A 25,081-nucleotide genomic window follows, 5' to 3' on the forward strand; every position below is an offset into this window, starting at 1 on the left:
AAGCCCTGCTTCTGTTTTTTTAGTGACTTTCCTGAACTAATTCTCTAAAGTCTGTATTCTTTGTCATGCGTGGCACTGATAGTCTCTGCTTCATTAGTTTAGTGATCAGGTAATGAATGGACAGCTATCTCCTTACATGCCTTGAATTAATGTCTCCTGGCCTTTGCCAGGTGTGTGTGTGTGTTTGTGTGTGTGTGTGTGCACATGCGTGTGGTGTTAGGGTATATCTTCAAGACTCCAGCACACTGTGGACAACTCTGCTTTAGTCTTTACTTCCTCCTTGTGCAGAGCCTAAAGGTCTCCCAGCAGTGAGTGAGATTAGGGTCTTCTCAGACCTTTCCTGGGCGTGCACACAGCCCAGCACATACATGTGGCCTTCTAGATATCCAAGAATATGTTGGAACTTTTCAAAGACTCCTATAGATACCTTATTCCAAAGTTTTTCCTTTTAAGCTGTTTGTCAGCTTCTTCCTTGCCCCACACAATTGTTATCGCCTAAGTCACCTGTGATGTTAAACAATTGCCCCTGGTTATTTTCAATAAATGCTCCAGGGAAAAGGGTATTCACAGTGAATGAGCTCTGAGTCAGTTCAAATAAACACAAACCCTAAGAGTGGTGGTTTACAGGGAACTGCCAGACAGGTCAAATAATGACAGTTATTTGGGGATGGAGCCTTTGAAAAGCTCCAAGCCTACTTTGGCCTCTCCAGTGACTGCTAGGCTGCTAGTCTTCATGGCTACGATGTCTGCAGGGCTGTTGGTTTCCAAGGCCACCATGGAAGGAGAGAGAAGATGTGAATAGGGCAAATTAAAATGCTACAGAGATCTTTGTGTACTGAGATTCAGCCATTTTTTTGTTATAAATACTCTTCAGACTGTTCTGAGCCTTTGGTTGATTTTCAGAGTTCAGAAAATGTTGATTTTGACAACTTTGCCAGTGCTTTTATTGCTTTTATAAGGAGCAGTTTTCTAAGGTCCTTGCTCTGCCATTTTGGAAGGGTCTCCTATCATTTTGACATTGATACAGTCAAAATAAAAACAGTTCCAACACCACAAGGATCTCTTATGTTGTCCTTTTTTTTTTTTTTTTTTTTAAATTAATTTATTTATTTTTTGGCTGTGTTGGGTCTTCGCTGCTGTGCGAGGGCTTTCTCCAGTTGCGGCGAGCGGGGGCCACTCTTCATCGCAGTGCGTGGGCCTCTCACTGTCGCGGCCTCTCCCGTTGCGGAGCACAGGCTCCAGACGCGCAGGCTCAGTAGTTGTGGCTCACGGGCTTAGCTGCTCCGCGGCATGTGGGATCTTCCCAGACCAGGGCACGAACCCGTGTCCCCTGCATTGGCAGGCAGATTCTCAACCACTGCGCCACCAGGGAAGCCCTGTTGTCCTTTTATAGCCACATCTGTTTCCTTCCTGTAGCCCTCTTAAGTCCTGGCAACCACTAATCTATTCTCTATTTTATAATTTTGATATCTCTAGAATGTTATATAATTGGAATCATATAGTATATAACCTTTTAGATTGATTTTTTTCACTAAACATAATTCTTTGGAGATTCATCCAGATTGTTGCCTTTATCAATAATTTGTTCCATATTATTGCTAAGTAATAATCCATGATATGAGTGTACCACAGTTTGTTTAACCATTTACCCATTAAAGGACGTCTGAGCTGTTTCCAGTTTGAGGCTTTTATGGATAAAGCTGCTCTGAACATTCACGTACACGTTATTATGTGAACATAGGTCTCTCTCTGAGTTAGAAGCCCAGGAGTGCAATTGCTGAGTCATATGGTAATTGCATGTTCAGTGTTTTTATTTTTATTTTTAAATTAGTTTATTTATTTTTGGCTGTGTTGGGTCTCTGTTGCTGCATGCGGGCTTCCTCTAGTTGCGGCGAGTGGGGGCTACTCTTCATTGTGGAGCGCAGGCTTCTCATTGCCGTGGCTTCTCTTGTTGCAGACCGCGGGCTCTAGGCGTGCAGGCTTCAGTAGTTGTGGCACGCGGGCTCAGTAGTTGTGGCTCGCGGGCTCTAGAGCGCAGGCTCAGTAGTTGTGGCATACAGGCTTACTGGCACCGCGGCATGTGGGATCTTCCCGGACCAGGGCTTGAACCTGTGTCCCCTGAATTAGCAGGCAGATTCTTAACCACTGTGCCACCAGGGAAGTCCTTTCAGTGTTTTTAATAAACTACCAATCTAGAAGACATAAAAAATGGAAAAATATTCCATGATCATGGATTGGAAGAATTAATATTGTTAAAATGTGTACACTGCCCAAAGCAATCTACAGATTCAGTGCAATCGCTATCAAAATTCCAATGGCATTTTTCACAGAAGTAGAACAAATGATCCTAAAATTTGTATGGAACCACATAAGAACCCCAAATAACCAAAGCAATCTTGAGAAAGAAGAACAAACTGGAGTAATTATGCTTCCTGTTTTCAAACTATATTAATCAGAAGCTGATTTCAAAGCTATAGTAATCAAAAAAGTACAGTATTGGCATAAAAACAGACACATAGATCAATGGAACAGAATAGAGAGCCCAGAAATAAACAATGCATATATGACTAATTAACTTATGACAGAGAGCCAAGAATATACAATGAGGAAAGGACAGTCTCTTCAGTAAATGTCCAGTTGGGAAAACTGGACATCCACCTGCAAAAGAACAAAACTGGACCACTATCTTATACCATACACAAAAATTAACTCAAAATGGATTAAAGACTTGAAACTCTAAAACTCCTGGAAGAAAACATAGGCAGTAAGCTCCTTAACATCAATCTTGGCAATGATTTTTTGGATTTGACACCAAAAGCAAAAGCAAAGGTAAATGAATACATCAAAGTAAAAAGCTTCTGCACAACAAAGGAAACCATCAAGAAAATGAAAAGGCAAACTACTGAATGGGAGAAAATATTTGCGAAGCATAGATCTGACAAGGGGTTAATATCCAAAATATATAAACAACTCATACAACTCAATAGCAAAAGACAAAACAATCCAGTTTTTAAATGGGCAAAGGATCTGAATGGATATGTTTCCAAAGAAGACATACAAGAAGCCAACAGGTACATGAAAAGGTGCTCAACATCACTATCATTAGGGAACTACAAATCAAAAGCACAATGAAATATCACTTCACACCTGTTAGAATCGTTATTATCAAAAAGACAAAATTAACAAGTATTGGTGAGGATATGGAGAAAAGGGAACCCTGCTGCACTGTTCATGGGAATGTAAATTGGTACAGCCATTATTGAAAACAGTATGAATGTTCTTCGAAAAATTAAAACTAGAACTACCAAATGATCCAGTAGTTCCACCTCTGGGTATTTATCCAAAGGAAATGAAATCACTAACTTGAAAAGATATTTGCATCCTTATGTTCATTGCAGAATTATTTGCAGTAGCCAAGACATGGAAACAACCTAAGTGTCCATTGACTGGTGGATGGATAAAGAAGATGTGCTGTATAAGTCAACTGTATATATATGAATATTATTCAGCCATAATATGGGGGTGGGATTAATAGAGCACTCAGGGCAGTGAAATTATTCTGTATGATACTGTAATTGTGGATACATGACATTGTGCATTTATCAAAGCTATAACAACTATATAACACACAGAGGGAACCCTAATGTAAACTATGAACTTTAGTTAATGAGTATATCAGTATTGATTCATAGATTGTAACCAATGTACCACAAGATGTTAATAATAGTTGTGTGCCTATGTATTATAACCAAGAAGGATTTACCATTGGAATCTAAGGATAGTTTAACATTAGAAAATCTATTAATAGATTCATTATATAAAGAGATTTAAAAGGGAAAACATGATAATTGTTATAGAAAAGGCATTCAGTACAATTTAAGTCATGCAACTTTTTTTAAAACACTAGCAAATTAGAAAAAAGTCAACTTCCTTAACCTTAAATGTAGCCTTAAATGTATCCACCAAAACCCAGTAAACATTCATACTTAATCACAACATTAAGTATTTTAGAAGCACTTCCTTTGAAACAAGGCAAGGTTGCCCACTATCTTATTGTTGTACAGACTAGGTATGACCTCTGCCCTTCCCCAGTGCTCATTATTAGACAGAGGAGCCAAAATAAAAAGACATCTCAAGGAGCACTACCTTCAGAAGTAGAGGTATTCAAACAGATGAACCAAAAGTTTAGAACAAGCATAATAGACATTAAAATAGCTAAGGGAAGATGTTAGTGATATGAAACACAAAATAATGAAATAGATATATTGGGTATGTTCTGTCAGTATGCATGCATTTTGAAGCTCTGTTATTAGGCACATACATGTTTATGATTGTTATGTCTTTCTGATGAAAACTGACCTTTTCATTTTATAAATGTCCCTCTTTGTCTCCAATAACTTTGTCCTGAAATCTTTTTTGTCTGCTATACTGTAGCCACTCAAGCTGTCTTATGCTTAGTGTTTTCATAGTCTATGATTTTTCATCCTTTTACCTTCAATCTACCTGTGTCTTTATATTTAAAGAACTTCTCATGTAGACAGCATGTTGTTGGGTCTTACTTTTTTATCCTTTCTGACAATCTCTGCTTTTCATTTGAAGTGTTTAAGTCATTTACATTAATGGAACCATAAATATGGTAGGATTTAGGTCTACTATTTGTTACTTCTGTTTGTTCCATCTGCTTTTTTCTTGCCTTTGTTTGGGTTAATTGAATGTTTTACTCATTTTGTTTTAATTCTTGTTTTGCATTATTTTTCAGTGGTTGCTCTAGGGATTGCAACATGCATCCTAAACTTATCGTAGTCTACTTGGATTTTAATTTTTTCTTTTAAATTTTTTGGCCATACCATGCGGCATGTGGGATCTTAGTTCCCCAACCAGTGATTGAACCTGTGCCCCCTGCAGTGTAAGCATGGGGTCTTAACCACCGGACTGCCAGGGAAGTCCTCTACTTGGATTTTATATTGTCTTACATCACATGAAATGTAAGAATCTTGCAACAGTAAAGTTCCATTTCCCCCAACTTATCTTTTGTGCTATTGTCTTCATATTTATTAAATATATATATATTATAAACTCTACATTGTAGTGGTATATTCTTCACTTTAAATATTCGTCTCTTTTAAAGAAACTATGAGAAGAATATACAGTTGACCTTTGAACAACGCAGGGGTTAGGGGCACAGACCCTCTGTGCCGTCAAAAATCTGCGTATAACTTATAGTCAGCCCTCCATATGCACAGTTGCTTAGTATCCACGGCTCTGCCTCCACGGCCTCACCCCGCCACGGATCATGTATTACTGTATTAAGCCTATCTAGTCAATTTTTCCTGTACGGTTTTTAATTCTAGAATTGCCACTTTTTTTTTTAATAGTTTCTAGTTCTCTGATGAATTTGCCCGCTTGCTTATTCATTATGAGTAAATTTTTTTAAGGTTCTTGAACATATTTATTATAGCCACTTTGAAATCTTCACCCACTAATTAAATATCTGAGTTATTTCAGAATTGCTTTTTATTGACTGCCTTTCTTTTGGCTATGGTTCACATTTCCTTGCTTATTTGCAAGTTCAGCATTTTAAAAAAATCTTTTAATACAGGGCATTGTAGCAGATACATTGTAGAAACTCTAGATTCTGGTATCTTCCTCTAGAGACTATTTATTTTTATTAGGCAGTTAACTTGGCAGGCATAAAATTCCAAATTCTGTGTCCCTTGAGATAGGCAGCAGCTAAAATTTCTGCTCAGTTCATTTATTTTCCAGTTGTCTTTTTCTCATTGTTTTCTGCTGGGCTCCTTGGAGTATCCCCTGCACATGCACAGGTCAGGAGTCAGCCAAGGATTTGGTCAAATTTTATATGCATTTTTAAGAAGGCTCTGTGCCTTCTTCCTTTCTTGGATTTCCTTTCTAAACTTGATTCTCTGACTTGTCAAACTAGCAACTTTATGCTTGAATTCTGGCCATTCTATGCTACATTTTCTGGGTAGTGCCTTCAGGCAAAAATCTTTATAATCACAAGTCTTATCCACTGCACCTCCCTTCTATCAATGGTTGACTCCCTTCCAGTTTCTTCCTGCTTTTATTCTCTCCAGTCCCTTCAAATCATTGTATTCTTTTATTTTATCCAGAGTCCATTATTATTATAATACAATACAGGCTACTCCATCACTACTAGAAGCAGAACCTCCAACTTTTGTTTCAAAACACTCAAGTGAAGATGTTGACTTGTCTGAAATTTAAAGGAAAGATCCAAGGTAGATATATACATTTGGTAGTCATTGACATATAGATGGTACTTAAAGCCATGAAAATAGATGAGACCATTAAGAGGTGAGCATAAATAGAAAAAGGAAACAAGAATAGAGTTTTTAAAATTAATTTAATCCTCATGAAATTAAAAGTAATAACAGATGCTATTTATTGAATCCTATGCAGAAGACTTTTTTTTTTTAACTTTTAAATTTTTAATTTATTTATTTTTGGCTGTGTTGGGTCTTCGTTGCTGCTCACAGGCTTTCTCTGGTTGAGGTGAGCTGGGGCTACTCTTCGTTGTGGTGTGCGGGCTTCTCACTGCGGTGGCTTCTCTTGTTGCGGAGCACAGGCTCTAGGCACACGGGCTTCAGTAGTTGTGGCGCACGGGCTTAGTTGCTCCGCGGCATGTGGGATCTTCCCGGACCAGGGATCGAACCCGTGTCCCCTGCATTGGCAGGTGGATTCTTAACCACTGCGCCACCAGGAAAGTCCCCTGTGCAGAAGACTTTCTATGCATTCTATGCATTTCTCATTGAATTCATCCAACAGTATCACCAGACAAGAAATTAAGGCTCAGGCGGAAGTGGTTTGCCCGTGGTCACATAGGAGGTGGATGAGAAGAAGAAGGAGTGAAGGAGACTATTGAGAAGGAGCAAACTGTACAGTAGCAGAAAAACCTTGGGTGAATATTTTAAACTCTCAAGAGTCCCAGTTTCCACATCTGTAAAATAGGAATAGCAATTACTTTGTCATTAGTGTGAGGATTAGAAACAATATATGTAAAGTACCCAAAACAGTGCACCTAGGAAACATGCAACTAGAGGATAGCTATAATGCCTATAAATGTTTTATTTGTTGTATTTAGCTTTATTATTTCATGCAAATAGAATGAAGTTTCCCCCAAATTCCTTACCAGGAGTAGGCGGACATAGGGATGGAAAAGATGGAGAGGATCAATAAGGAAAAAGACAGACAAGAGAGGGAAGGGCCTTCAGGGTGGTTATCCAAAGTAGATTCTGGATTGATCAGCATCCAAGTGGGAGAAGTGGAAACTGTTTCCCACTACCCCTAGGACCCCGTGTGTCTGCAGGATTGATGAGTGGACTCTCCGTCTGGCTGTGGGCAGTACCTCCAGGTCCTTTCAGGGATATGGGCTCAATCTACACAAAAGGAAGAAAACCTACAGATCAAGTCAAAAGGTAAAGATTTTATTATTTTTATTTTATTCTGTTATGTATTAGATTATAACCCAAAGTATAAAATAAATATCCATGAGTCCATTCTGGTATAAATTGCTGAATAAATCTCCCATACGGTAGAACTCCAAATAATTTTTGTAGGTATTCCCTTCTCAAGGAATGGCAGTGAAAAAGGGCAATGAAAGGAGGAAGAAGTAACTTTATAGTGGAGAAATCTGGCTAACACAACCTTACCTAGGTAATCAAGGTTAACACTGACAGTGATAAATCATTTTGATACTATATACTCTTTTTTATTTTTGGCTGCGTTGGGTCTTCGAGTCTTCATTGCTGCGTGCAGGCTTTCTCTAGTTGTGGCAAGCGGGGGCTACTCTTCATTGTGGTGCGCGGGCTTCTCATTGCGGTGGCTTCCCTTGTTGCGGAGCATGGGCTCTAGGCGCGCGGGTTTCAGTAGTTGCAGCACGCAGGCCCTAGAACATGTGGGCTTCAGTAGTTGTGGCTCACGGGCTCTAGAGGGCAAGCTCAGTAGTTGTGGTGCACGGGCTTAGTTGCTCCGCGGCATGTGGGATATTCCCAGACCAGGGCTCAAACTCTTGTCCCCTGCATTGGCAGGTGGATTCTTAACCACTGTGCCACCAGGGAAGTCCCTAATGCTATATACTCTTGATACAATGTGATCAGAATGGCATTTTACCCATGTGGTCTTAGTCCACAAAACACATTATCCCAGTCTTATCATGAGAAAACATCAGACAAACCCTAATTGAGAGACATTTTACAAAATACCTGACCAGTAACTCTTCAAAATTGTTAAAGTTACTGAAAATAAGGGAAGTCTTAGAAACTGTCACAGCCAAGAGGAGCCTAAGAAGACATGTGGCATCCTGGATGGGATCCTGGAACAGCAAAGAATAGGTAAAAATTAAGGAAATATGAAAGTATGGATTTTAGTTAATAATATATCAATATTGATTTATTAGTTGTGACAAAGGTAGCATACTAATGTTAGATATTAATAATAGGGCTGGGTGTGGAGTACATGGAAATTCTCTGTTTTATCTTTGTAGCTTTTCTATAAATCTAAAACTATTCTAAAACTAAAAGTTTATTTTATATATTTAAACAAATTTTAAGGTACAGCTTGACACTAGACACAGAGAAGGTTTTTTGGAATCATTTTATTCCTAATTCTTAAGGAGGTGGCTGAAGTCATGGTTTCACTGTAAAAAAGGATAGGAAACAGGGACTTCCCTGGTGGTCCAGTGGTTAAGAATCCACCTTCCAATGCAGGGGATGTGGGTTCCATCCCTGGTTGGGGAACTAAGATCCCACTTGCTGAGGGGCAACTAAGCCCATGTGCCGCAGCTACTGAGCCCACGTGCCACAACTAGAGAGCCCATGCACTGCAACTACTGAGCCCGTGTGCCTCAACTACTGAGTCCACACACCACACCTACTTAGCTCATGCGCCACAACTAGAGAGACCACACGCTGCAACTAGAGAGCCTGTGTGCTCTGGAGCCCAAGTGCCACAACTAGAGAGAAGCCCATGCACTGCATTGAAGAGGCTGTGTGCTGCAACGAAAGATCCCACGTGCCACAATGAAGATCCCACGTGCTGCAACTAAGACCCTGACACAGCCAAATAAATTAAAAAAAAAAAAAAAAAAAGGATAAGAAACAGGAGAGACAGGTGTGGATAAAGGCAAGCAGACTCCTGGACAGGTAGAGAAGGGTGCCATTGGAACAATGGAAAGGTCTCAGAGAGAGGCAAAGAGACCCATATATCATCTCACCTATTTGTGAAAACTCATACCTAGGCTGAACATATTAGAAGAAGTAGTTGAGCATTGGCTTAAAGGAGTGAAAAGAAGGTAGGTAAGTAAGAAGGAAGGAAGGGAGGGAGGGAGGGAGGGGGGAAGGAAGAGAGGGAAGAAAAGGAAGGGAGGGAGAAGGGATAGGAGGGAGAGTAGGAGGGAGGGAGGAAGAGAAAGAGGAAGAGAAACAGAATTTCCATTTTAAAAAATTCATCTTAAAACAACTTTCTGGAATGTTAGCAGTATTTCACAATGCAGTCATCTCATTTTGGCAGCTTGATTGATTTCCTGATTTCCAGGAAAACTGAGCTGTCATCTGGTTCCTACTTGGCTGTTTACCGACATGAATATGCAGTTCTCACAAAATGTGAAATGGCTGCTGAAGAAGTGAAATTTAATTCTTTCTGACGTATTGCTCCAAGCCCTCCACTGTCTCAAAGATAAAGAAACCCAGTGGAGAAACTTTCCTCCTCTCCCCATAAAAAAGAGGGTGAAGGTTCATTTCTTTGGGAGTTTTTCACATGAACTAAAGGTTCTGAGCCAGTCTGTTGGGTGGGAGCAGATGGGAGTAAGCACAGTGCGCCTCCATGCTTTTATGTGATACCTACATGACTCAGCCGAAAGCTTGAGAGCAGCGGCCATGGGCCATGGCATGTATTTCCCAGTACTTCCAAGAGGATTGCCATCATCAGTGTGTTTTTGAGCACCTCCTGGTAAAAGAACTAACATTTACTGTGCACTCTGTATGCACTTACCCCTCACCAGTCCTGTGAGGTAGACCCTTCTATTACTCCATTTTAGAGAAAGAAAATGAAGCTCAGAGGAGTAAATACCCTGCCCTCAAACACATGGTGTGATGGTTAGTTTTATGTGTCAGTTTGGATAGGCTGTGTGCCCAGTTGTATCCTTAAACACTGGTCTAGATGATGCTGGAAAGAAATTTTGTAGATGTGATTAACATTTACAATCAGTTGATTTTAAAGCAGATCACCCTCTATAATGTACGTGGACCTCATCCAGTTAGTTGAAGGCCTTAAGAGCAAAAACTGAGGTTTCTTAGAAAAGAAGGAATCTGCCTCAAGATTGTAATATGTATGGAAATTCTGCCTGAATTTTCAGCTTACTAGCCTGCCCTACAGATTTCAGACTTGCCAACCACTCCCCACTCAGTCACTGAGCCAGTTCCTTAAATCCATCCCCCTTCTCTCTCAACCCCAGGTCCTTTCAGATGGAAAGCTGACATTCTCAACTCCACACTCTGCTGCTTCCCAGACCCTGCATGAGAAGCTGCAGATACCAGGATCATAATATAAGCTGTAGTATACGTGACTGGGGCCAGGTCTCTTGAGGACCTATGAGGGAAGATTTAACATGAAGGAGACCAGGTGAGTGGAGAAAACTGCTGTTGAGAAGTAGGAAATGACAGTGTCCGGAAGATGGGGTAATCAGGGAGGGAAGAGGATGTGGTAGAGAAAATAATTAAATATAATAGTTAATGCTTGGTGAGCACTTCCCATGTGCCAGGTACTGTTCTGAGTGCTTCCCTTATGTTAATTTCTTTAGTATTATTATCCTTATAGATGAGGAAACTGAGGCCCAAGGTCACATGGCTGATAAGTGGTAGAGCAGCAGGCAGTATGCCTCCAGAGCTCAACACTTAACCACCTTAGTAAACCACACAGGGAAAGAAGAGGGTAAGACGGAGGTGCCACTCTTCTGACAGAGGATTAAAAGGAGAAGCTAGACTAAGCTAGAGTTTCTAAAGCCAAGGCTGTATCCTGCTTGGCTGGAGGAAATCCACCCACAGTCTTTAATGGGGTTCCTTCTTGGAATTATACAAAAGTTCTGGGATCTTATGGACCCCACAATACAAGGAAAGTCCCTCTGATCATCAGTCTGTACTTAAAAACACTGAGCTGCTGCATCAACTAAGAATGGTGGGCTATCCATAGGAGAAACCCTGAATAATTTCAGCCAAGACCAGGAGAATTTGCTTAGGGTCCAGCCTCCCTGAGCGTATCCAGCAGCCTCCTCCTGAGTTTTGCCAGGGTGTTGACAGGGAACTGGACATAGTCCCAAAAGAATGTGGGCACTAATGGGCCTCTACCTCCTTCCGGTCAGGAGAAACTGCCTAGCTAAGCCACACCACTTCTCAAATGCACTTCCCTTCCTCACTCCCTCACCTTTTCCCTCCTGGAGTCCTACCAAAATATTCTCAAGGGTGAGACCTTTAAGGAAACAGAGAGAAACAAGTGTGCTTTGGGGAGTTTCTTCCCTTGGCCAGTTAACACAAACCTGTCTCAAAGCCCTGCTACTTTTGTGTCCGTGATGCTTGGGGGAACAGGGACAGTAATGCAGGGAGAGAAGAGCACGCATTGACCTCAACATGTGATTGTGCCACCGTTGCAGTGGAAAGAACAGTGCAGTGCTAAATAGGAGACCTGGGCCCCAGTCTCTACTCTGGGCCCAAGTGTCTTCATCAGTAAAACTGTTTAGAAAGAACGCTGTGGGGTGGGGATGGGAGGATTCCACCTAGTTGAAAACTAGATATAGAGGCCTCAGCAAATCCCCTAGCAAAATGCCCCAGTCAGACCCATTCCTACCTGGACAGTAAGGTTGGGAAACACAGGGGAATGGCGGTTAATATGTGTTGTAGGCATCCAGGTGCAGATCTGGGCATTTCCAGCCTGGCTCCATGATCATGCAAGGCGGGGGGTCCGGGCACAGATGGTGGTACAATAGGGGGGTTGGTTAAGAAGTAGCAGAGGATTCCTAAAGTCACATTTTAGTATCCGGGACAAGGGTTTTTAACCGGGGTCCACAAACCATAGACTGTACACTGGAATTCAGAGGTCCATGAATTTGGATTGGAAAATATTACAACTTTTAAAGGCAGCAAACTATAGTTGCATTAGCAGGGCCAGTAGAAAGCAGTGCTTTTCATTTCCCTTTATAGTTGCTGCAGATATCTTGAAACATCGTTTAAACTCATTTCTACTTCAAGTTTGCAGTAGTTTGTTGGGCTCACCCCCTCGATCTTGTTATTTAATGTGTTAATAAAGAAACCCATGTACACACAACATCACACATTTAAATATTTTCACAACTGTATTTCAACATAACTAGCTTCCTTTGTTATCCTGTGTATTTTATTTTATGCATAGGAAAATATTTTGAGAAGGGATCCATGGCACAAAAAAGGTCAGGAGCCCCCAGACGGGGCGGGGTGGGGGGGCCTTGTTGACACTCTGGCCCAGAGTGAGCACGGCTGCCCCGCTGAGCACAGGCTCCCACAGGAGGAACGAGGTCAGAATCCCACCAGGCACTGCTCCTGCTCCAGGAAATCTTGGGGTAGGGGTGTGAGGCATGACAGCGACATCTTCTTTAGCTTGGTAGAGTAGCCTTGGGCCTCTGCTGCCCATTGTGAATAAGGGGAAAATCACCAGCCTCTTACCTTAAATCACAGGGGGTTTAGGGAGAATGAGGACAGAAAATGTGGGGAAAAGAGGAAGAGATTCCTCCCTCCCCAGCTGTGGTTGTATCTCGGCTCAGGGACATGACTGTCCCACACCCTCCTGGAGAACAGAAGCTATTTCAATGTGCCAGGTGAAAGCTGAGCCAAGCCCTCTTTCAAGCAAGCCTCCACCCTTGCAGGCACTGGGACATCTGTGCACACCGGGCTCTCCTTGCAAGGGCAGAGATGGAGGAACTTTCCACGTGCTGCCCCTCACTGGGAGCAGTGCCACCCCCATTTCATACCAGGCTAGCCCTGCCCCAAGTGACACAAATTGCCAGGCCCCAGCGATAGGCCCAGGCTGCCTCAGGAGAGGAGCTGTGCCTTTGTGCAAAGACACCCTTCATTTCACAAAGGAGGGAATCGAGGGCACAGTTGCTATTACTGACCTCTCTCCAGTTCCTGAGTCTGGCTTCCTTATCTCTGTCAAGACCTTTTGAGCTGCCCCACTGGCCACAGGGCAAAGCTCAACCCTGTCCACCAAGGGCCAGGGGCAAAAGACCTGCAGGCCAACTGTGAGAGTAACTGAGCCCAGAACCCCAAGCTCAGCCCCTTCCCCCCACCCAGCCTGAGAATGGACTCATTTCCTGTCACTCTGGCCAGGTACCCACAGGGTAAGGCAGAACCCACGAACCCCTTCACACTGCTCAGCACCTTCACCTCCCTCTGGAGAAACTTCCTAAGTTTGAGATAATTGTAGAGAAGGGGCTGAGGTGACACACAGAAGTTTAACTCTGGGTGGGGGATGGACTGGAGGACACTGAGGGATGATAGGGAGAGGCCTGGGAGTCTGAGAGCCTGAGATTTTCAGGGGAAAAACTCTAAGGTACAGGCCAAGCCACCCACTTCTGCTTCCTGCTGGGTTCTCTGCTGCCCTGGATACCTTGCTGGTCTGATCTGGGCAGAGAAACGACCAACAGGCCCCTGGGACATCATTCATTCATAGATGTTTGTTCCAATCAGGGGCTCACAGTGGGCAACGGGGAGGGGAAGCAGAACCATACACACTGTAAATGCTGTTCATAGAGGGCCAGGGGCAGAGGGAGGAAGCTGCCCATTCTCTGATGGAGGGTGATGGAGAATGACTTCCTGGAGGGAGGCCTGAGGCAAAGTCTTGAGGGAATAAGAAGGAGAAAGAGGGAGGGCCTTCTCTGCAGAGGCTTTGAAAGAAGCCCAAGCTCCAGGCCTGCTTGGGGAGAAGCAGTTTTGGGACCTGCATACTGGGCTGCACTAGGCAAAGAGGCTTCTGTGTGTGCTGGCCGTCAGGGGAAAGGGGGTCCTGCAGTTAAGCACATTTGGCAAGTTCTGGATTAAACAATGATGTTGAACAGTTCTCCTCACTGTAGGACTTGTCAGAACCTTTAACCTGTTACTGAGCCTCATGGGGTATCCCAGGGCTGGTGTTCCTTGGCAGGCCATGCTGGCATAAGGAAAACGGGAGGCAGTAGGAGCAGATGAGGTTAGAGAATACAGGGGACTTTGAATACCAGGCCAAGAAGGCTAGACTTTCCTTGGGGCTATTGAGGAGTCTCAGAAGGCAAATTCACTGAAGGATTTAGACTAAGGTGACTGGTGGCAGTTTAGTCACCAGCAAGGTCAGAGCCCCTCCCTCGATCCACTCCTCCCTCCTGGATAGGAGGGCCACTCCTTGGGAGAGAAAACAGGATCCTTGGACACGGGCAGCAGTGAAGAAGCTCAGAGACAGGCTAGAAGGGCGAGGAGGCTGGCAACCCTTGATTCCAAGCTTGGGTTGACAGCCTTTGGCACAGTGTTCGAGGCTGCTGTGGTTCAAATCCTGACTTTACCACTTTCTCACCATGGAGCCTCAAGTATCTCCTCATGGAGCATGGAGTATCTCTCTGGAGCCTCAAGCTTTTTCTTCTTCTTTTTTAAAATAGACATTATTTTTTAGCACAGGTTTAGGTTTACAGAAAAATTGTGCCAAAAGTACAGAAGGTTCCATATACTCTCTCCCTCCCACCGCCATGGTTTCCCCTAATATTAAATATTAACATCTTACATTAATGTGGTACATTTATTACAATTGATGAACCGATACTGGTACATTATTATTAAAGAAAGTCCATAGTTTACTTGAGGGTTCACTGTGTTGTACAGTTCCACTAGTTGTGACAAATGCATAGTGTCGTGTATCCACCATGACATCATTCAAAATAGTTTCACTGCCCTAAAAATGCCCTGACTGAGCCTTAGTTTTAACATCTCTAAAATGAGAGTGTGAAAGTCATCTAAAGCCCCTCAGTCTCCCATTGTAGTTTTCTAATTTAGGCCTTTTGACAAGTTAAGTGGTACTGAAATCAACTAAATGTTTCTCTAAATGTGGTCAGATATCCATCAGAATCACTGGGCTTGGGTTGAGGTGAAGGGGTCCTCATTCAAACGTTCTAGGGTTTCAACCCCAGACCTGCTAAATCAAAACCCCAGGGGCTGGGCCCAGGAATCTGCATATTAACCAGGCCCTGGTGCATAGGGAAGTTTGAGACCTGAACAGAGTTTTCAAAACTGAACAGAAGGATCCAATCCATTGTCAGGTTAAAGCTCAGGAGAGATGTACAATTCCCAAAAGGGGGAAGGAGTAGAACCGTTTTCCTGGAAAAAGCCCATTTCTGCCTTTTGCACCTCCCAGTCAACAAGCCTGCTGTTTCATATCTTGATTGCTGATCACTCACCCAAAATAACCTGCATGCAATGTCTCACCAGCTGCAGCTCTCTGCAACTCCTTTAATTTAGCAGCCAAACACGTTTGGCTCCGCAACAAAGGGGCTCTGGGATGGGGCCCCTCCCTCATGGCCATCTGTAGTGGGTTGAAAAATGTGCCCCCAAAATTCATGTCCACCCAGAACCTCAGAATGTGACTTTATTTGAAAATGAGATATTTGCAGATGTAATTACTAAGGATTAAGATGAGATCACACTGGATTAGGGTGGGTCCTAAATTCAGTAACTGATGTTCTTATAAGATCAGCCAAAGACAGAAATACACAGAGCAGAGAAGGCCATGTGAAGACAGAGGCAGAGATAGGGGTGATGCAGCTATAAGCCAAAGAACACCAAAGATTCCAGGAGCTACCAGAAGCTAAAAAGAGGCCAGGAGGGATTCTTCCCTAGAACCTTCAAAAGGGAACATGGACCTGCCAACACCTTGATTTCAGACTACCAGCCTCCAGAACTGTGAGAATAAATTTCTATCATTTTAAGCCACACAGTTTGTGATAATTCGTTACCGCAGCCCTAGCAAACTAATACACCATCACTGCCGTAGACTCCTGCCCCAGTTCAGCCCCACTACAGCCATTCAGGTAAGGACCCCACACACAGGCGATTCTCCAGATGGGTGCTTTAATATGGCCAGTTATGATCATAGCGATTTTCTCCCAACCAACACCTCTGAATTCTGCATCTACTAGGCCTGTTTCCTACACAAGGACAAGGGTCCTCTGTCCTCTACTTGGAAGGCTATAATCCAAGACAGGCTAAAACTTCAATAAATAAATATTGGTCCCAGGGGCAGTGCCTGGCAGGTGGTACCACGTGGCCATTCCTGGGCTCAGCCGAGGGTCGGGCTAGACGGGTCACTGCAGCTTCATGCCACTCCGGCGCCGAGAGTCCTTCCGGGCAATGGGGCTGAAGTTCACAATCTCCTTGTAAATGTGCTCTGAGAAAGACAGGGTGGTTCAAGGGGTAGGGGTGCTGAGGGCAAGAGAGAGCCCCCCTCTCCCAACAGACATAGTGTGGAGCAGGAAGTCAGCTCAGCGCAGGGAGAAAGAAGTGCACACAGGAGACAATATTTGCTCAGAGAGAAAGAGGTGATAGTCTCCAGGAGGGTGTTGGGACCGGCTGAGGGCAGGCAGGAAAACGAAGCAGGCAGAGGAGAGGGATGCTGCAGGCAGAGAGAGGAAGCAGCCCAAGGCCCCGAGCCCTTACGCTTCCATTCATCCACTGTGAGTTTCTCATGTTCTAAGAAATCATCAAATGTCTGCTGGGCCTCTGTTTCCTCCTCAGGGTCCCGGCAGGATTCAAAGAAGGGGTGGGTGAGGGCCTGAGAGGGGGTCAGGCGCTTGTCCACGTCCAGCTCCAGCATCTTCTCCAGCAGGTCTGCAGCTGTGGTTACAGAGTGTGAGTCTCACACGCCATGGAGAGCCCGCCCGCTGAGACAGACTGCAGGCCCCAAGACTCACCCTGGGGGCTGGCACGCGGGAAGAGCTGAGAGAAATCCTTCTTGGGGCTTTGTGGCAGGGACTGGATGTAGGATTTGGCCTGGAAGACAGAAAAGCACTGAATCATCCCCCGTTGTCAGCCCCTCAGGGCTTAGGCCATGGGGTATAGAGCAGGGACCCCAGAAAAGCCCCTGAGCAGGGCTGAAGGCTCAGGTCAGAATCCAAAGTGAGATGAAGGCAAGAGCCCTTGCCAGGGCAGAGGGGAGGCGCAGCCTGCAGCCCACCTGGCCCTGGTCAGCCAAGCGCGCAGCCCTGGCCAGCCTGGGCCCATCTGCCACTCACCGCTTTGTCATTCAACTTCTGCACAAACTCAGCGTCCGGCACCCCCGTCACTTTCAGGATCTGGGTCAGCTGGTCCAGGTCTTGGCAGCAGGTTAAGGTTCGGCCGCACTCCCTGTGGGTGGGTCTGAAGCTGCCCTTCCTTCTGCCCCTCCATCAGGCCCACCCAGCACTGTGGACCATCCAGGTTCCAGACACTCACCTCCTCTTGCTTTTAGGAGGGGAGGTTCATCCTTCCGGACTCAGGTCTCTGGAAGGCTTCCTACCTGCCAGGCTGGGTAAAGGGTCCCTCCCCACAAATGCTCCTGCATGTGCCACCTTCCTGGCCTCATCCCACTCAGTCACCTCCATCCATTTCTTTGTCTACTCCCCCCCACACCCTTGCACTCTGAGTTCGGCAGGGAGACCCACATCTTCTCCTTAATCCCTGCGCAGCACACACAGGCGCCCAGTTCAGGCGTGTGGTGCCAAAACGTCAAGTATTTTCTGCATGGTGTTGGAATGACAGGTGACTAGTTTTCGTCACTTTGCTTCCCTGTACATTAAAGTTGTTCCACAGGGAGCATGTATCACCTTCACATTAAGAAAAAAAGGGATTTAAGTAATAAAGTGTTGAAGGAATGAATCCCTGGATGCAGTTTGGCTTTTCCAGCAAAGGATACAGTCTTTCCCCTTGAACAGAGTTTTCCCCGTCAGCATCTCTGCCATGATACAGCCCACAGACCAGATGTCCACTGCAGAGGGAGGGGCAGGAAGTGTCACCTGGACCAGCTGACCAAGACCCGGCAGTCACCAAGAGTCAACCCAGAGTCACCAAGACAGCCTTGAGGAAGCTGTCAGAGAAGACCCCCAGCCCTATCCCCCTCCCCCGGGCAGCTGACCACTGACCAGTTTGGTTGTAGCGCATCCAGCTGAGGATCACCTCAGGGGCCCGGTACCAGCGGGTCACCACATAGCCAGTCATCTCTGCATCTGCATGCCGTGCCAACCCAAAATCCAAAATCTATGACTCGGGGCACATAGGAAAAAGGAGCTCGCTGAAGAGAGGAGGCTCCCCGAGCAGCTTCTGGGGGCTCCTGTGGGAGAGGGGCCCACCCCAACCCCACGCTGACCCTGCCTGGGCCCACTCACCTTCAGCTCACAGTCCTCATTCACAGCGAGGTTGCCTGGCTTCAGGTCCTAGACGAGAGAAGAGATGGAGCACTGGGCAGAGGCAGAGATGGGAGCTGTCCCCACTCGGCTGCCAGCCAGCGTGCGACCTTGGCCAGGCCCCTGCCCCTCTCTCTGGGTTCTGGTCTCCTGTGCAGAATGAGGGTTGGACTAGGTGTCCTCTAGGGCCCATCCGGCTCTAAAATGCTCCTGCCTCTTGGAGCCTGAAACACTCAGCTCAGGGCTTGCTTTGTTGGCAAAATTTTCCCAGAAAGTTCCCCAGAACACAGCAATTCTTCTGAGCAGGTCTTCCTGGGCCAAGCCTAGGTCTGAAAAATCCACTTTCCCTGCTTCCTCCACCTCCTGGAACCCCCTAACCCTAACCCTAGCCCCCAGGGGTGGGCGGGGCCTCTGAGGATGTAGCAGAGAAAGCACTCACCCTGTGGATGACCCCAGCTGAGTGGATGTACTGTGTTGGGGAGAGAGGAAGAAGGGTGAATCCGGTGCCCGGCTTTTGCACCGGGTGTTTCAGGCTGGCTCAGAGATCTCCTCTGCCTTGTCATGGTGTGCTCTCCCAGCCTTCAAGGCCTAGCCTCCCCCAAACCCCAGGTCTCAACACCAAGCCCCCCTCCCCTGCCATCTTGCAGGCTCCCACCCACCTTAAGACCTTTGAGCATCTGATACACCAGGTACTGGATCTTGTCCTCACCAAACTCCATCCCCATGATCTTCTGCAGGTCCGTCTGCATGAAGGGCATCACCAGGTAGCTGCAAGTCATGAGGACTTCTTGAACAGTCCCGAGCCCCACCCAGCTCCAGGTCCGAGCTCAGAGGAGGGCAAGGGGCTGGGCAGAACAGAGGCCTTAGGGATGACCTTCATGTGTAAAAAGAACCAGCCCCACCACAGCCAGCCAGACCCCCATGCAGTGGGCCTCCTGACTCCTGGCTCCCAGCCTGGCCCTGGTGGCTGCCCTGTTGGCAGAGCTCAGGGTAAGTATTTCAGCTGGAGCTGTGCTCAGGGAAAGCAAATGCAGCACTGCTCCCTCTCTTCAAAGGTGCCCTCTGCTTGCCCTCCTCCACGCCCCACAGAAAGCCACTGCTGTGAGTTAGAAACATTTGCCAGTATTTCCTTCTGCTTCTGTACAAATATTTCCTCCCCCAGAGGGTCATGCCCCGCCAACATGGCTCCTCAAACATACAAAAATGTCCTCCTTCCAAGAAGGAAACAATAAAACAGTTTCCAGGAGGGTGAAGAAGGAAGAAGGAGGTAGCTGAGCCAACACACCCTCTTAATGGGATTGCAAAACAGGTTGAAGTCAGCAAAATGTAACTGTTACTCAAGGCAGTAATAGCAAAGTCCAGAACAAAAAAGGATAAAGATTTAGGAAGGAATTTAAAAAAAAAAAAAAAGATGTGGAAGCCATCTCCATGAGCCTGTGACTTTTGAAGTCTCTCCCCACCTGACCGCACCCCCGCTTCCCTCCTCCACCACCCCCCAGCATGGGGACCCTGCTCCATGCACAGTCCCTTACCCCCCTTTGTGTTTCACCTCTGCGTGGACCCTGATTGTTTCTTCTCAGCTGACAAACTTGCTGAAGTCTCACCGTGATACAACCACCTTCCCTAGCTTAACCTTGTTTCTTCAAGTAACCACCCCTTCTCTCTCTTTCCCTCCCGATCAAACTTCTAGAACGAGCGGGCCTCACCTCTTGACCCCCCTGCCTTAACGTCCAGTCCTCTGATAACTTGGCATCTGCTCCCGCCCCACCAGCCCAACACATAACACCCATGGCTCCCTTTCTTTATATTGAAACTTTTGCAAAGCCTGACACTCCCTCAAAATTCTCTGCTGCTTCTACCTCTAGTCAGGCTCTGTCTGTTCATCCTCTTATACCTTTTCTTTAGTGTTGATACCTTTTATTTTTTGGCTGCTCCGGGTCTTAGTCTCGGCACACAGGATCTTCGTTACGGCGCGCGGGATCTTAGTTACGGCATGCGGGCTTAGTTGCAGCATGCATGCTCTTAGTTGTGGCATGCATGCAGGATCTAGTTCCCCGACCAGGGATCGAACCCAGGCCCCCTGCATTGGAAGTGCAGAGTCTTAGCCACTGGACCACCAGGGAAGTCCCTTTAGTGTTGATACCTTAATGAACAGTATCGAATCATGTTCTACACTAGCCTGTCCCTGGGCTTTGGCTATCATCCACCGGTGATTATTCTAGCCCAAATCCACATCCCTAGCCCAGACCTTCCTAAACTCCAGGTTTATTTGCAACTGCTGATTAAACACTGGAATGTTCATAGGCTCTTCAAAAATGAAGTGTCCAAAATGGAGCTCATTATCTTTCTCCCAAGATCTGTTTTTCCTCCACCTTGTATTCTGAGCAGGAACCTGGCATCCCCTGACCTATGCCGCCTCTCCCAGCCACTGCATCCCAAGGCGTACAACATTCTGACAGTCCTGCCTCTCGACGGGTGTCAAGTCTGCTCTCAGGACCCCATCGCCTCTACTTTATTTGGATCAAGGTCGGGGTCTCGAACACTACCCTCCACGTTTCCTACCTCCCAGAGCTGCTCCCTGCTCCTTTCTTGCTGCCGCCAGAGGGTATCCCCAAAATCTGATCTGACCACATCACAGCATCTCCCTGCTCAAAACCTCCATAGACCTGAGGATGCCTGTAGGATCAGTTCTGGTCTCAGCCTAACCAAACCAGCCACTGGCCTCCACTAGCCACACTGCACTTGTCAATACTGCCCAAACGGCCCAGCCTCTTTCAGGCATCATGGCCTTTGCCCATGCAGTTCCTTCTACCTGGGCTGCCTTCAGCCCCTTCTACCTCAGGCAAATGTCAACTTATCCTTCAGGACTGAGTTCAAAGTTTTCTCCTCTGTGAAGCCCGCTGAGGCAGCTTGCAGTTTCTGGCTCTCTATCCAGACCTAGAGTACTGACCACCACTGTCAGTATTCACTACTATCAGCCCACGAGGTCCACTTTAAAGTTCCAATGCTTGGGCTTCCCTGGTGGCGCAGTGGTTAAGAATCTGCCTGCCAATGCAGGGGACACGGGTTCGAGCCCTGGTCCGGGAAGATCCCACATGCCGCAGAGCAACTAAGCCCGTGCGCCACAACTACTGAGCCTGCGCTCTAGAGCCCGCGAGCCACAACTACTGAGCCCACGTGCCACAACTATTGAAGCCCGCGCACCTAGAGCCCGTGCTCCACAACAAGAGAAGCCACCACAATGAGAAGCCCGCGCACCGCAACGAAGAGTAGCCGCTGTTCGCGGCAACAAAGACCCAATGCAGCCAAAACTAAATAAATTTATTTATTTAAAAACAAAGAATTCCCAATGCTAAGCCCAGCAGCTGGCATTATAGGGGAAAAAAACCCATTCAAAATCACTGCATTAAATTGACAACGAAAGCATCCTAACAAAGAGACCTGCAGCTGCATTTGAAATAGGACTGAAAAAAAAAATCCACCTTCCCAAAGCTTCCTACATTTTAGACCAGGTACTGCGCTAGCAAAGCCGTGCATTTAGCAACTAAATTTTCTCGTCTTGTGTGACTCTGACAAACATCCCATCAGCCAGAGGTGGCCAAGGCTTCCTGATCCTCGCTTCATGCTAGGAAGAACCCCAAGGTCCAGATCCACATCTGCGTCCCCAGGAAATGGTGAGGTAGGTTGATGCAAACCCTGGGGGACTGGCAATGATGTCTCTGTGGTGGTAAAGCTGGGTAAAGCAACGCAGATGAGCAGACAGCTGTGTGTCAGGCAAGGTCCATATAAAGCCCCTCCCACTTCTTCCTGCCTGCCTTTCTCTCCACCCTTGGCTGAAAGAATCTCTCCACAGCCCAGAGGCACAGGGACTCCTGGGGCAGGAAGCCCCCCTACCCAGAAGAAAGAATCTGGACCCTCCCCTTACTTGCTCCCCAGTGTCAAGTAAGGCCTGCACATGTCCTGGAACCCAGTGCAGCCTGACTCACAAATCATGAAAGTTGCGCAGAGAAGAGGCTGGGGTGAAGACATCCAGGAGTCCGATGACCTGGGGAGAAGGTTGCCAGTGAGGACTGGGCAGCCGCTGCAGCCCTCTGCTCCCCTCCTCTGGGGCCCCAGGCCTGCACAGGACCACCTGCCCTTTCCTAAAACACCATCTCCAGCAGGAGGCAGGTTCCCAGCCTTCTGGAAAGCAGTAAAAGGAGCAGAGGTGGAAGAGAAATTCCTCTAATTGGGAGGGAGTTTGCAGTGCACAGTGATGGAGAGTCAGGCTGGGGAGAAGGGGAGGTGGACACTCCTGTGCTCACTGACCCCAAGTCTGGTGTTCAGGACAAGCAGCACAAACCCACTCTCAACTCAAGCAGGGAACCACAAGTGGTGAAAGGAATCAAGGAGGGAACAGAGAAGGGGTCTTCTAGCCAGCAGGCTCCCTGCCCTTGACCTTGGGTCTCTCACCACATCCAACCTTACTTGCCAGAGGGCTGGTTCAGAGCTGGGGGCAAGATTACCCTGGCTGGAGGCCATGGGGAGGGGTTTGCTGAAGAGGAATGGGGCTTAAAATGTGAACAATATTTTGAAATCATTATGTTAAATGCTTACTTTCCAATCTAGGTATCCTGCAGAAAAGCCTGGGCTCCAGGCCCGCACTGGGTCATTAGTCTTCCTGGCTGTTTCAATCAGACAGGGTAGTCTAGAGGTCAGGCACTGGGGCCTGGAGCCAGGTTGGCTAGGGTCAAATTCCAGCTCTGCCACTGACTAACCATTTAACCTGTGAGTCTTTCTGTGCCTCAGTTTCCCCATCTGTATATGGGGGTAATAGTACTTATGTGATATTGTGAGGATTAAACAAGTTAGTTTATGCAAAGTTCTTAGAACTGTGCCTGGCACGTAATAAGTGCTCGTAAGTATCTATTATTCTTGTTGTTATTATGTGGAAACAACACTAACCAGGATTCTGGGCACCACCTCTTAGATCTAGAACAACTACGAAGTTCCTCTGTGCCTATTTCCTCATAACAGTGAGACAGTAAGTTTGCACCTCACTGAGTTTGTTCTGCTCCACTGCCAAAAATTCCCTTTGCACCCTTCCTGGGAAGTAGGCAGGGTGGGTCCTGGCACCTGATTTTAATAATTAGGTGAGGAACAAGGATCAAAGGAGCAGGGAGGAGATTCCCCTTCTGCTGGCCCTGTTACGAGTTCCCTGCACCCTCTTGGGCCATCTCCCGTGTGTGACACACACACACACACACACACACACACACACACACACACACACACACACGGAGGGGCCTGGTCAGGACGCTCTGTGGGGCTGCCCTCCACTCCCTGCCTCCCAGAAGCAGCCCCCAGGCCCAGCCTACGTTCTCATGCTGCATGTGTTTCAGCAGCAGCAGCTCACGATAGGCCCGCTTGGCAAAGATCTCAGACTGGAAGGGCCGGCTCAGTTTCTTGATGGCCACCTTCTCCCCTGACCGCTTGTCGATGGCTGAGCTGTAGGGTCAAAGGTAGGTCAGCAGGCAGTGGCTCCCCATCACAACCCTGGGACTCCAGATCCTGGGTGGTAACTTCCAGGCCATCTAGGAAGCCATGGCCATCCTCACCCCAATCCCTCTTGGCCAGCAGTCTAAGCTGGGAGGAACTGATGCCCACCACCTGGAATGTGAGTGAGCAGCTGACAGCACAGTGGAGCTGGGAGAAGGGGGAGAGAGCAGGCAGAATCTGAGAGAGGTGCACTGCCCCTGGGTCAGACACAAGTTAATGCCAACAGGATCCTGAGCAACTTGGCAAGTCACTTCTTGTTTGGGCCTCAGTGTACCCATTTGTAACAATGGGGATTCGCCCGGATGAACTCTGGGGTCCTCTGTAAGGTTCAAGTCCTAGAGAAACAGATCCAGTCCTAATTCAACCCACAGAAACGCCCACCAAGCCAGTAAGAAAAGTGAGATGGCGCCTGGAGTGGCCCTAGGCCAGCCTCCAGAGCCTGAGGCTCCTGCTCCTACTCTGCTTCACTGCCCAACTTGCCGCCTCTTCCCAGCTCGCCACCTCCTCCCAGCTCCAGGCCTCTGCCCTGGAGAGGCACCGCGAAGTTCTTCCAAGCCCGCAGGGCTCTGGGCCTTGGGGTCCTCCATCAAGGTGGTGGGCGCACAGCCTCGAGTGCCAGCAGAAGAGGCTACACCGGAGGCGGGTCCGGGCATTGGCTGGGCCCCGGCTCTTCCGGAGGCTCCAGCCGCGTCCCGGTGCCTGGGCGCCCACCGTAGGTCCACCCCGATGCCCCAGGCACCACCCCCCCGCCCCCCCGCGCCGGCGCACAGGCCCGGGGGTCTCACCACACGGCGCCGTAGGCCCCGCTGCCTACGTGCGTCAGGGACACGTAGGTCTTGGGCAGCTCCCAGGCGGTCTTGTTGACGTCCTGCTTGTAGAAGCCCTTTTTCCAGGTGAGGTTCATCCCGGGCACTCAATCTCGGCGGCCCCAGCGCGATAGCTACGTTCGCGGCCCGCCAGGCTCCCAGCACCCGGCCCCCGCCCACGGTCCCCGCGGTGCCCGCCCCGCGCCGCCCGCTCCTCCCCACCCCGTGCGAGGGCGGGGGCCCCGGCCGGCCAGCCCCGCGTCCCACCTGCCGGCTCGCCCAGGTGCGC

General features: G+C 47.3%; 1 protein-coding gene and 1 long non-coding RNA gene across 8 annotated transcripts; one reads left to right on the plus strand and one right to left on the minus strand.

Annotated features, from left to right (window-relative positions):
* Positions 1–863: 863 nt before the first annotated feature.
* Positions 864–24,978, minus strand: MAPK13 (mitogen-activated protein kinase 13). 7 transcript variants are annotated; one of them, XM_082412674.1, is made up of 13 exons: positions 24,772–24,978; positions 23,806–23,935; positions 22,435–22,493; positions 19,108–19,216; positions 18,888–18,917; positions 18,431–18,478; positions 18,188–18,302; positions 17,962–18,033; positions 17,303–17,382; positions 16,982–17,060; positions 16,728–16,904; positions 16,332–16,458; positions 864–2,192 (listed from the first exon to the last, which is right to left on the minus strand). In XM_082412674.1, exons 1-12 carry the CDS (start codon positions 24,888–24,890, stop codon positions 16,376–16,378), a joined length of 1,101 nt encoding a protein of 366 aa, XP_082268800.1. In that variant the 5' UTR covers positions 24,891–24,978; the 3' UTR covers positions 864–2,192; positions 16,332–16,375. The 7 variants fall into 7 exon arrangements, with proteins under 7 accessions (XP_082268800.1, XP_082268799.1, XP_082268798.1 ...); XM_082412673.1 differs by lacking the exon at positions 864–2,192 and adding an exon at positions 6,355–7,412; XM_082412672.1 differs by lacking the exon at positions 864–2,192 and adding an exon at positions 12,367–12,722.
* On the plus strand, positions 7,343–10,747 carry LOC309637691. Its single transcript, XR_014250753.1, has 2 exons — positions 7,343–7,451; positions 10,487–10,747. It is a non-coding gene; the product is annotated as an uncharacterized lncRNA (long non-coding RNA).
* Positions 24,979–25,081: the final 103 nt, after the last annotated feature.

The sequence above is a fragment of the Balaenoptera physalus genome (genome assembly GCF_965194825.1).
Source record: "Balaenoptera physalus genome assembly, chromosome: 11".
Taxonomy (NCBI): Eukaryota; Metazoa; Chordata; class Mammalia; order Artiodactyla; family Balaenopteridae; genus Balaenoptera; species Balaenoptera physalus.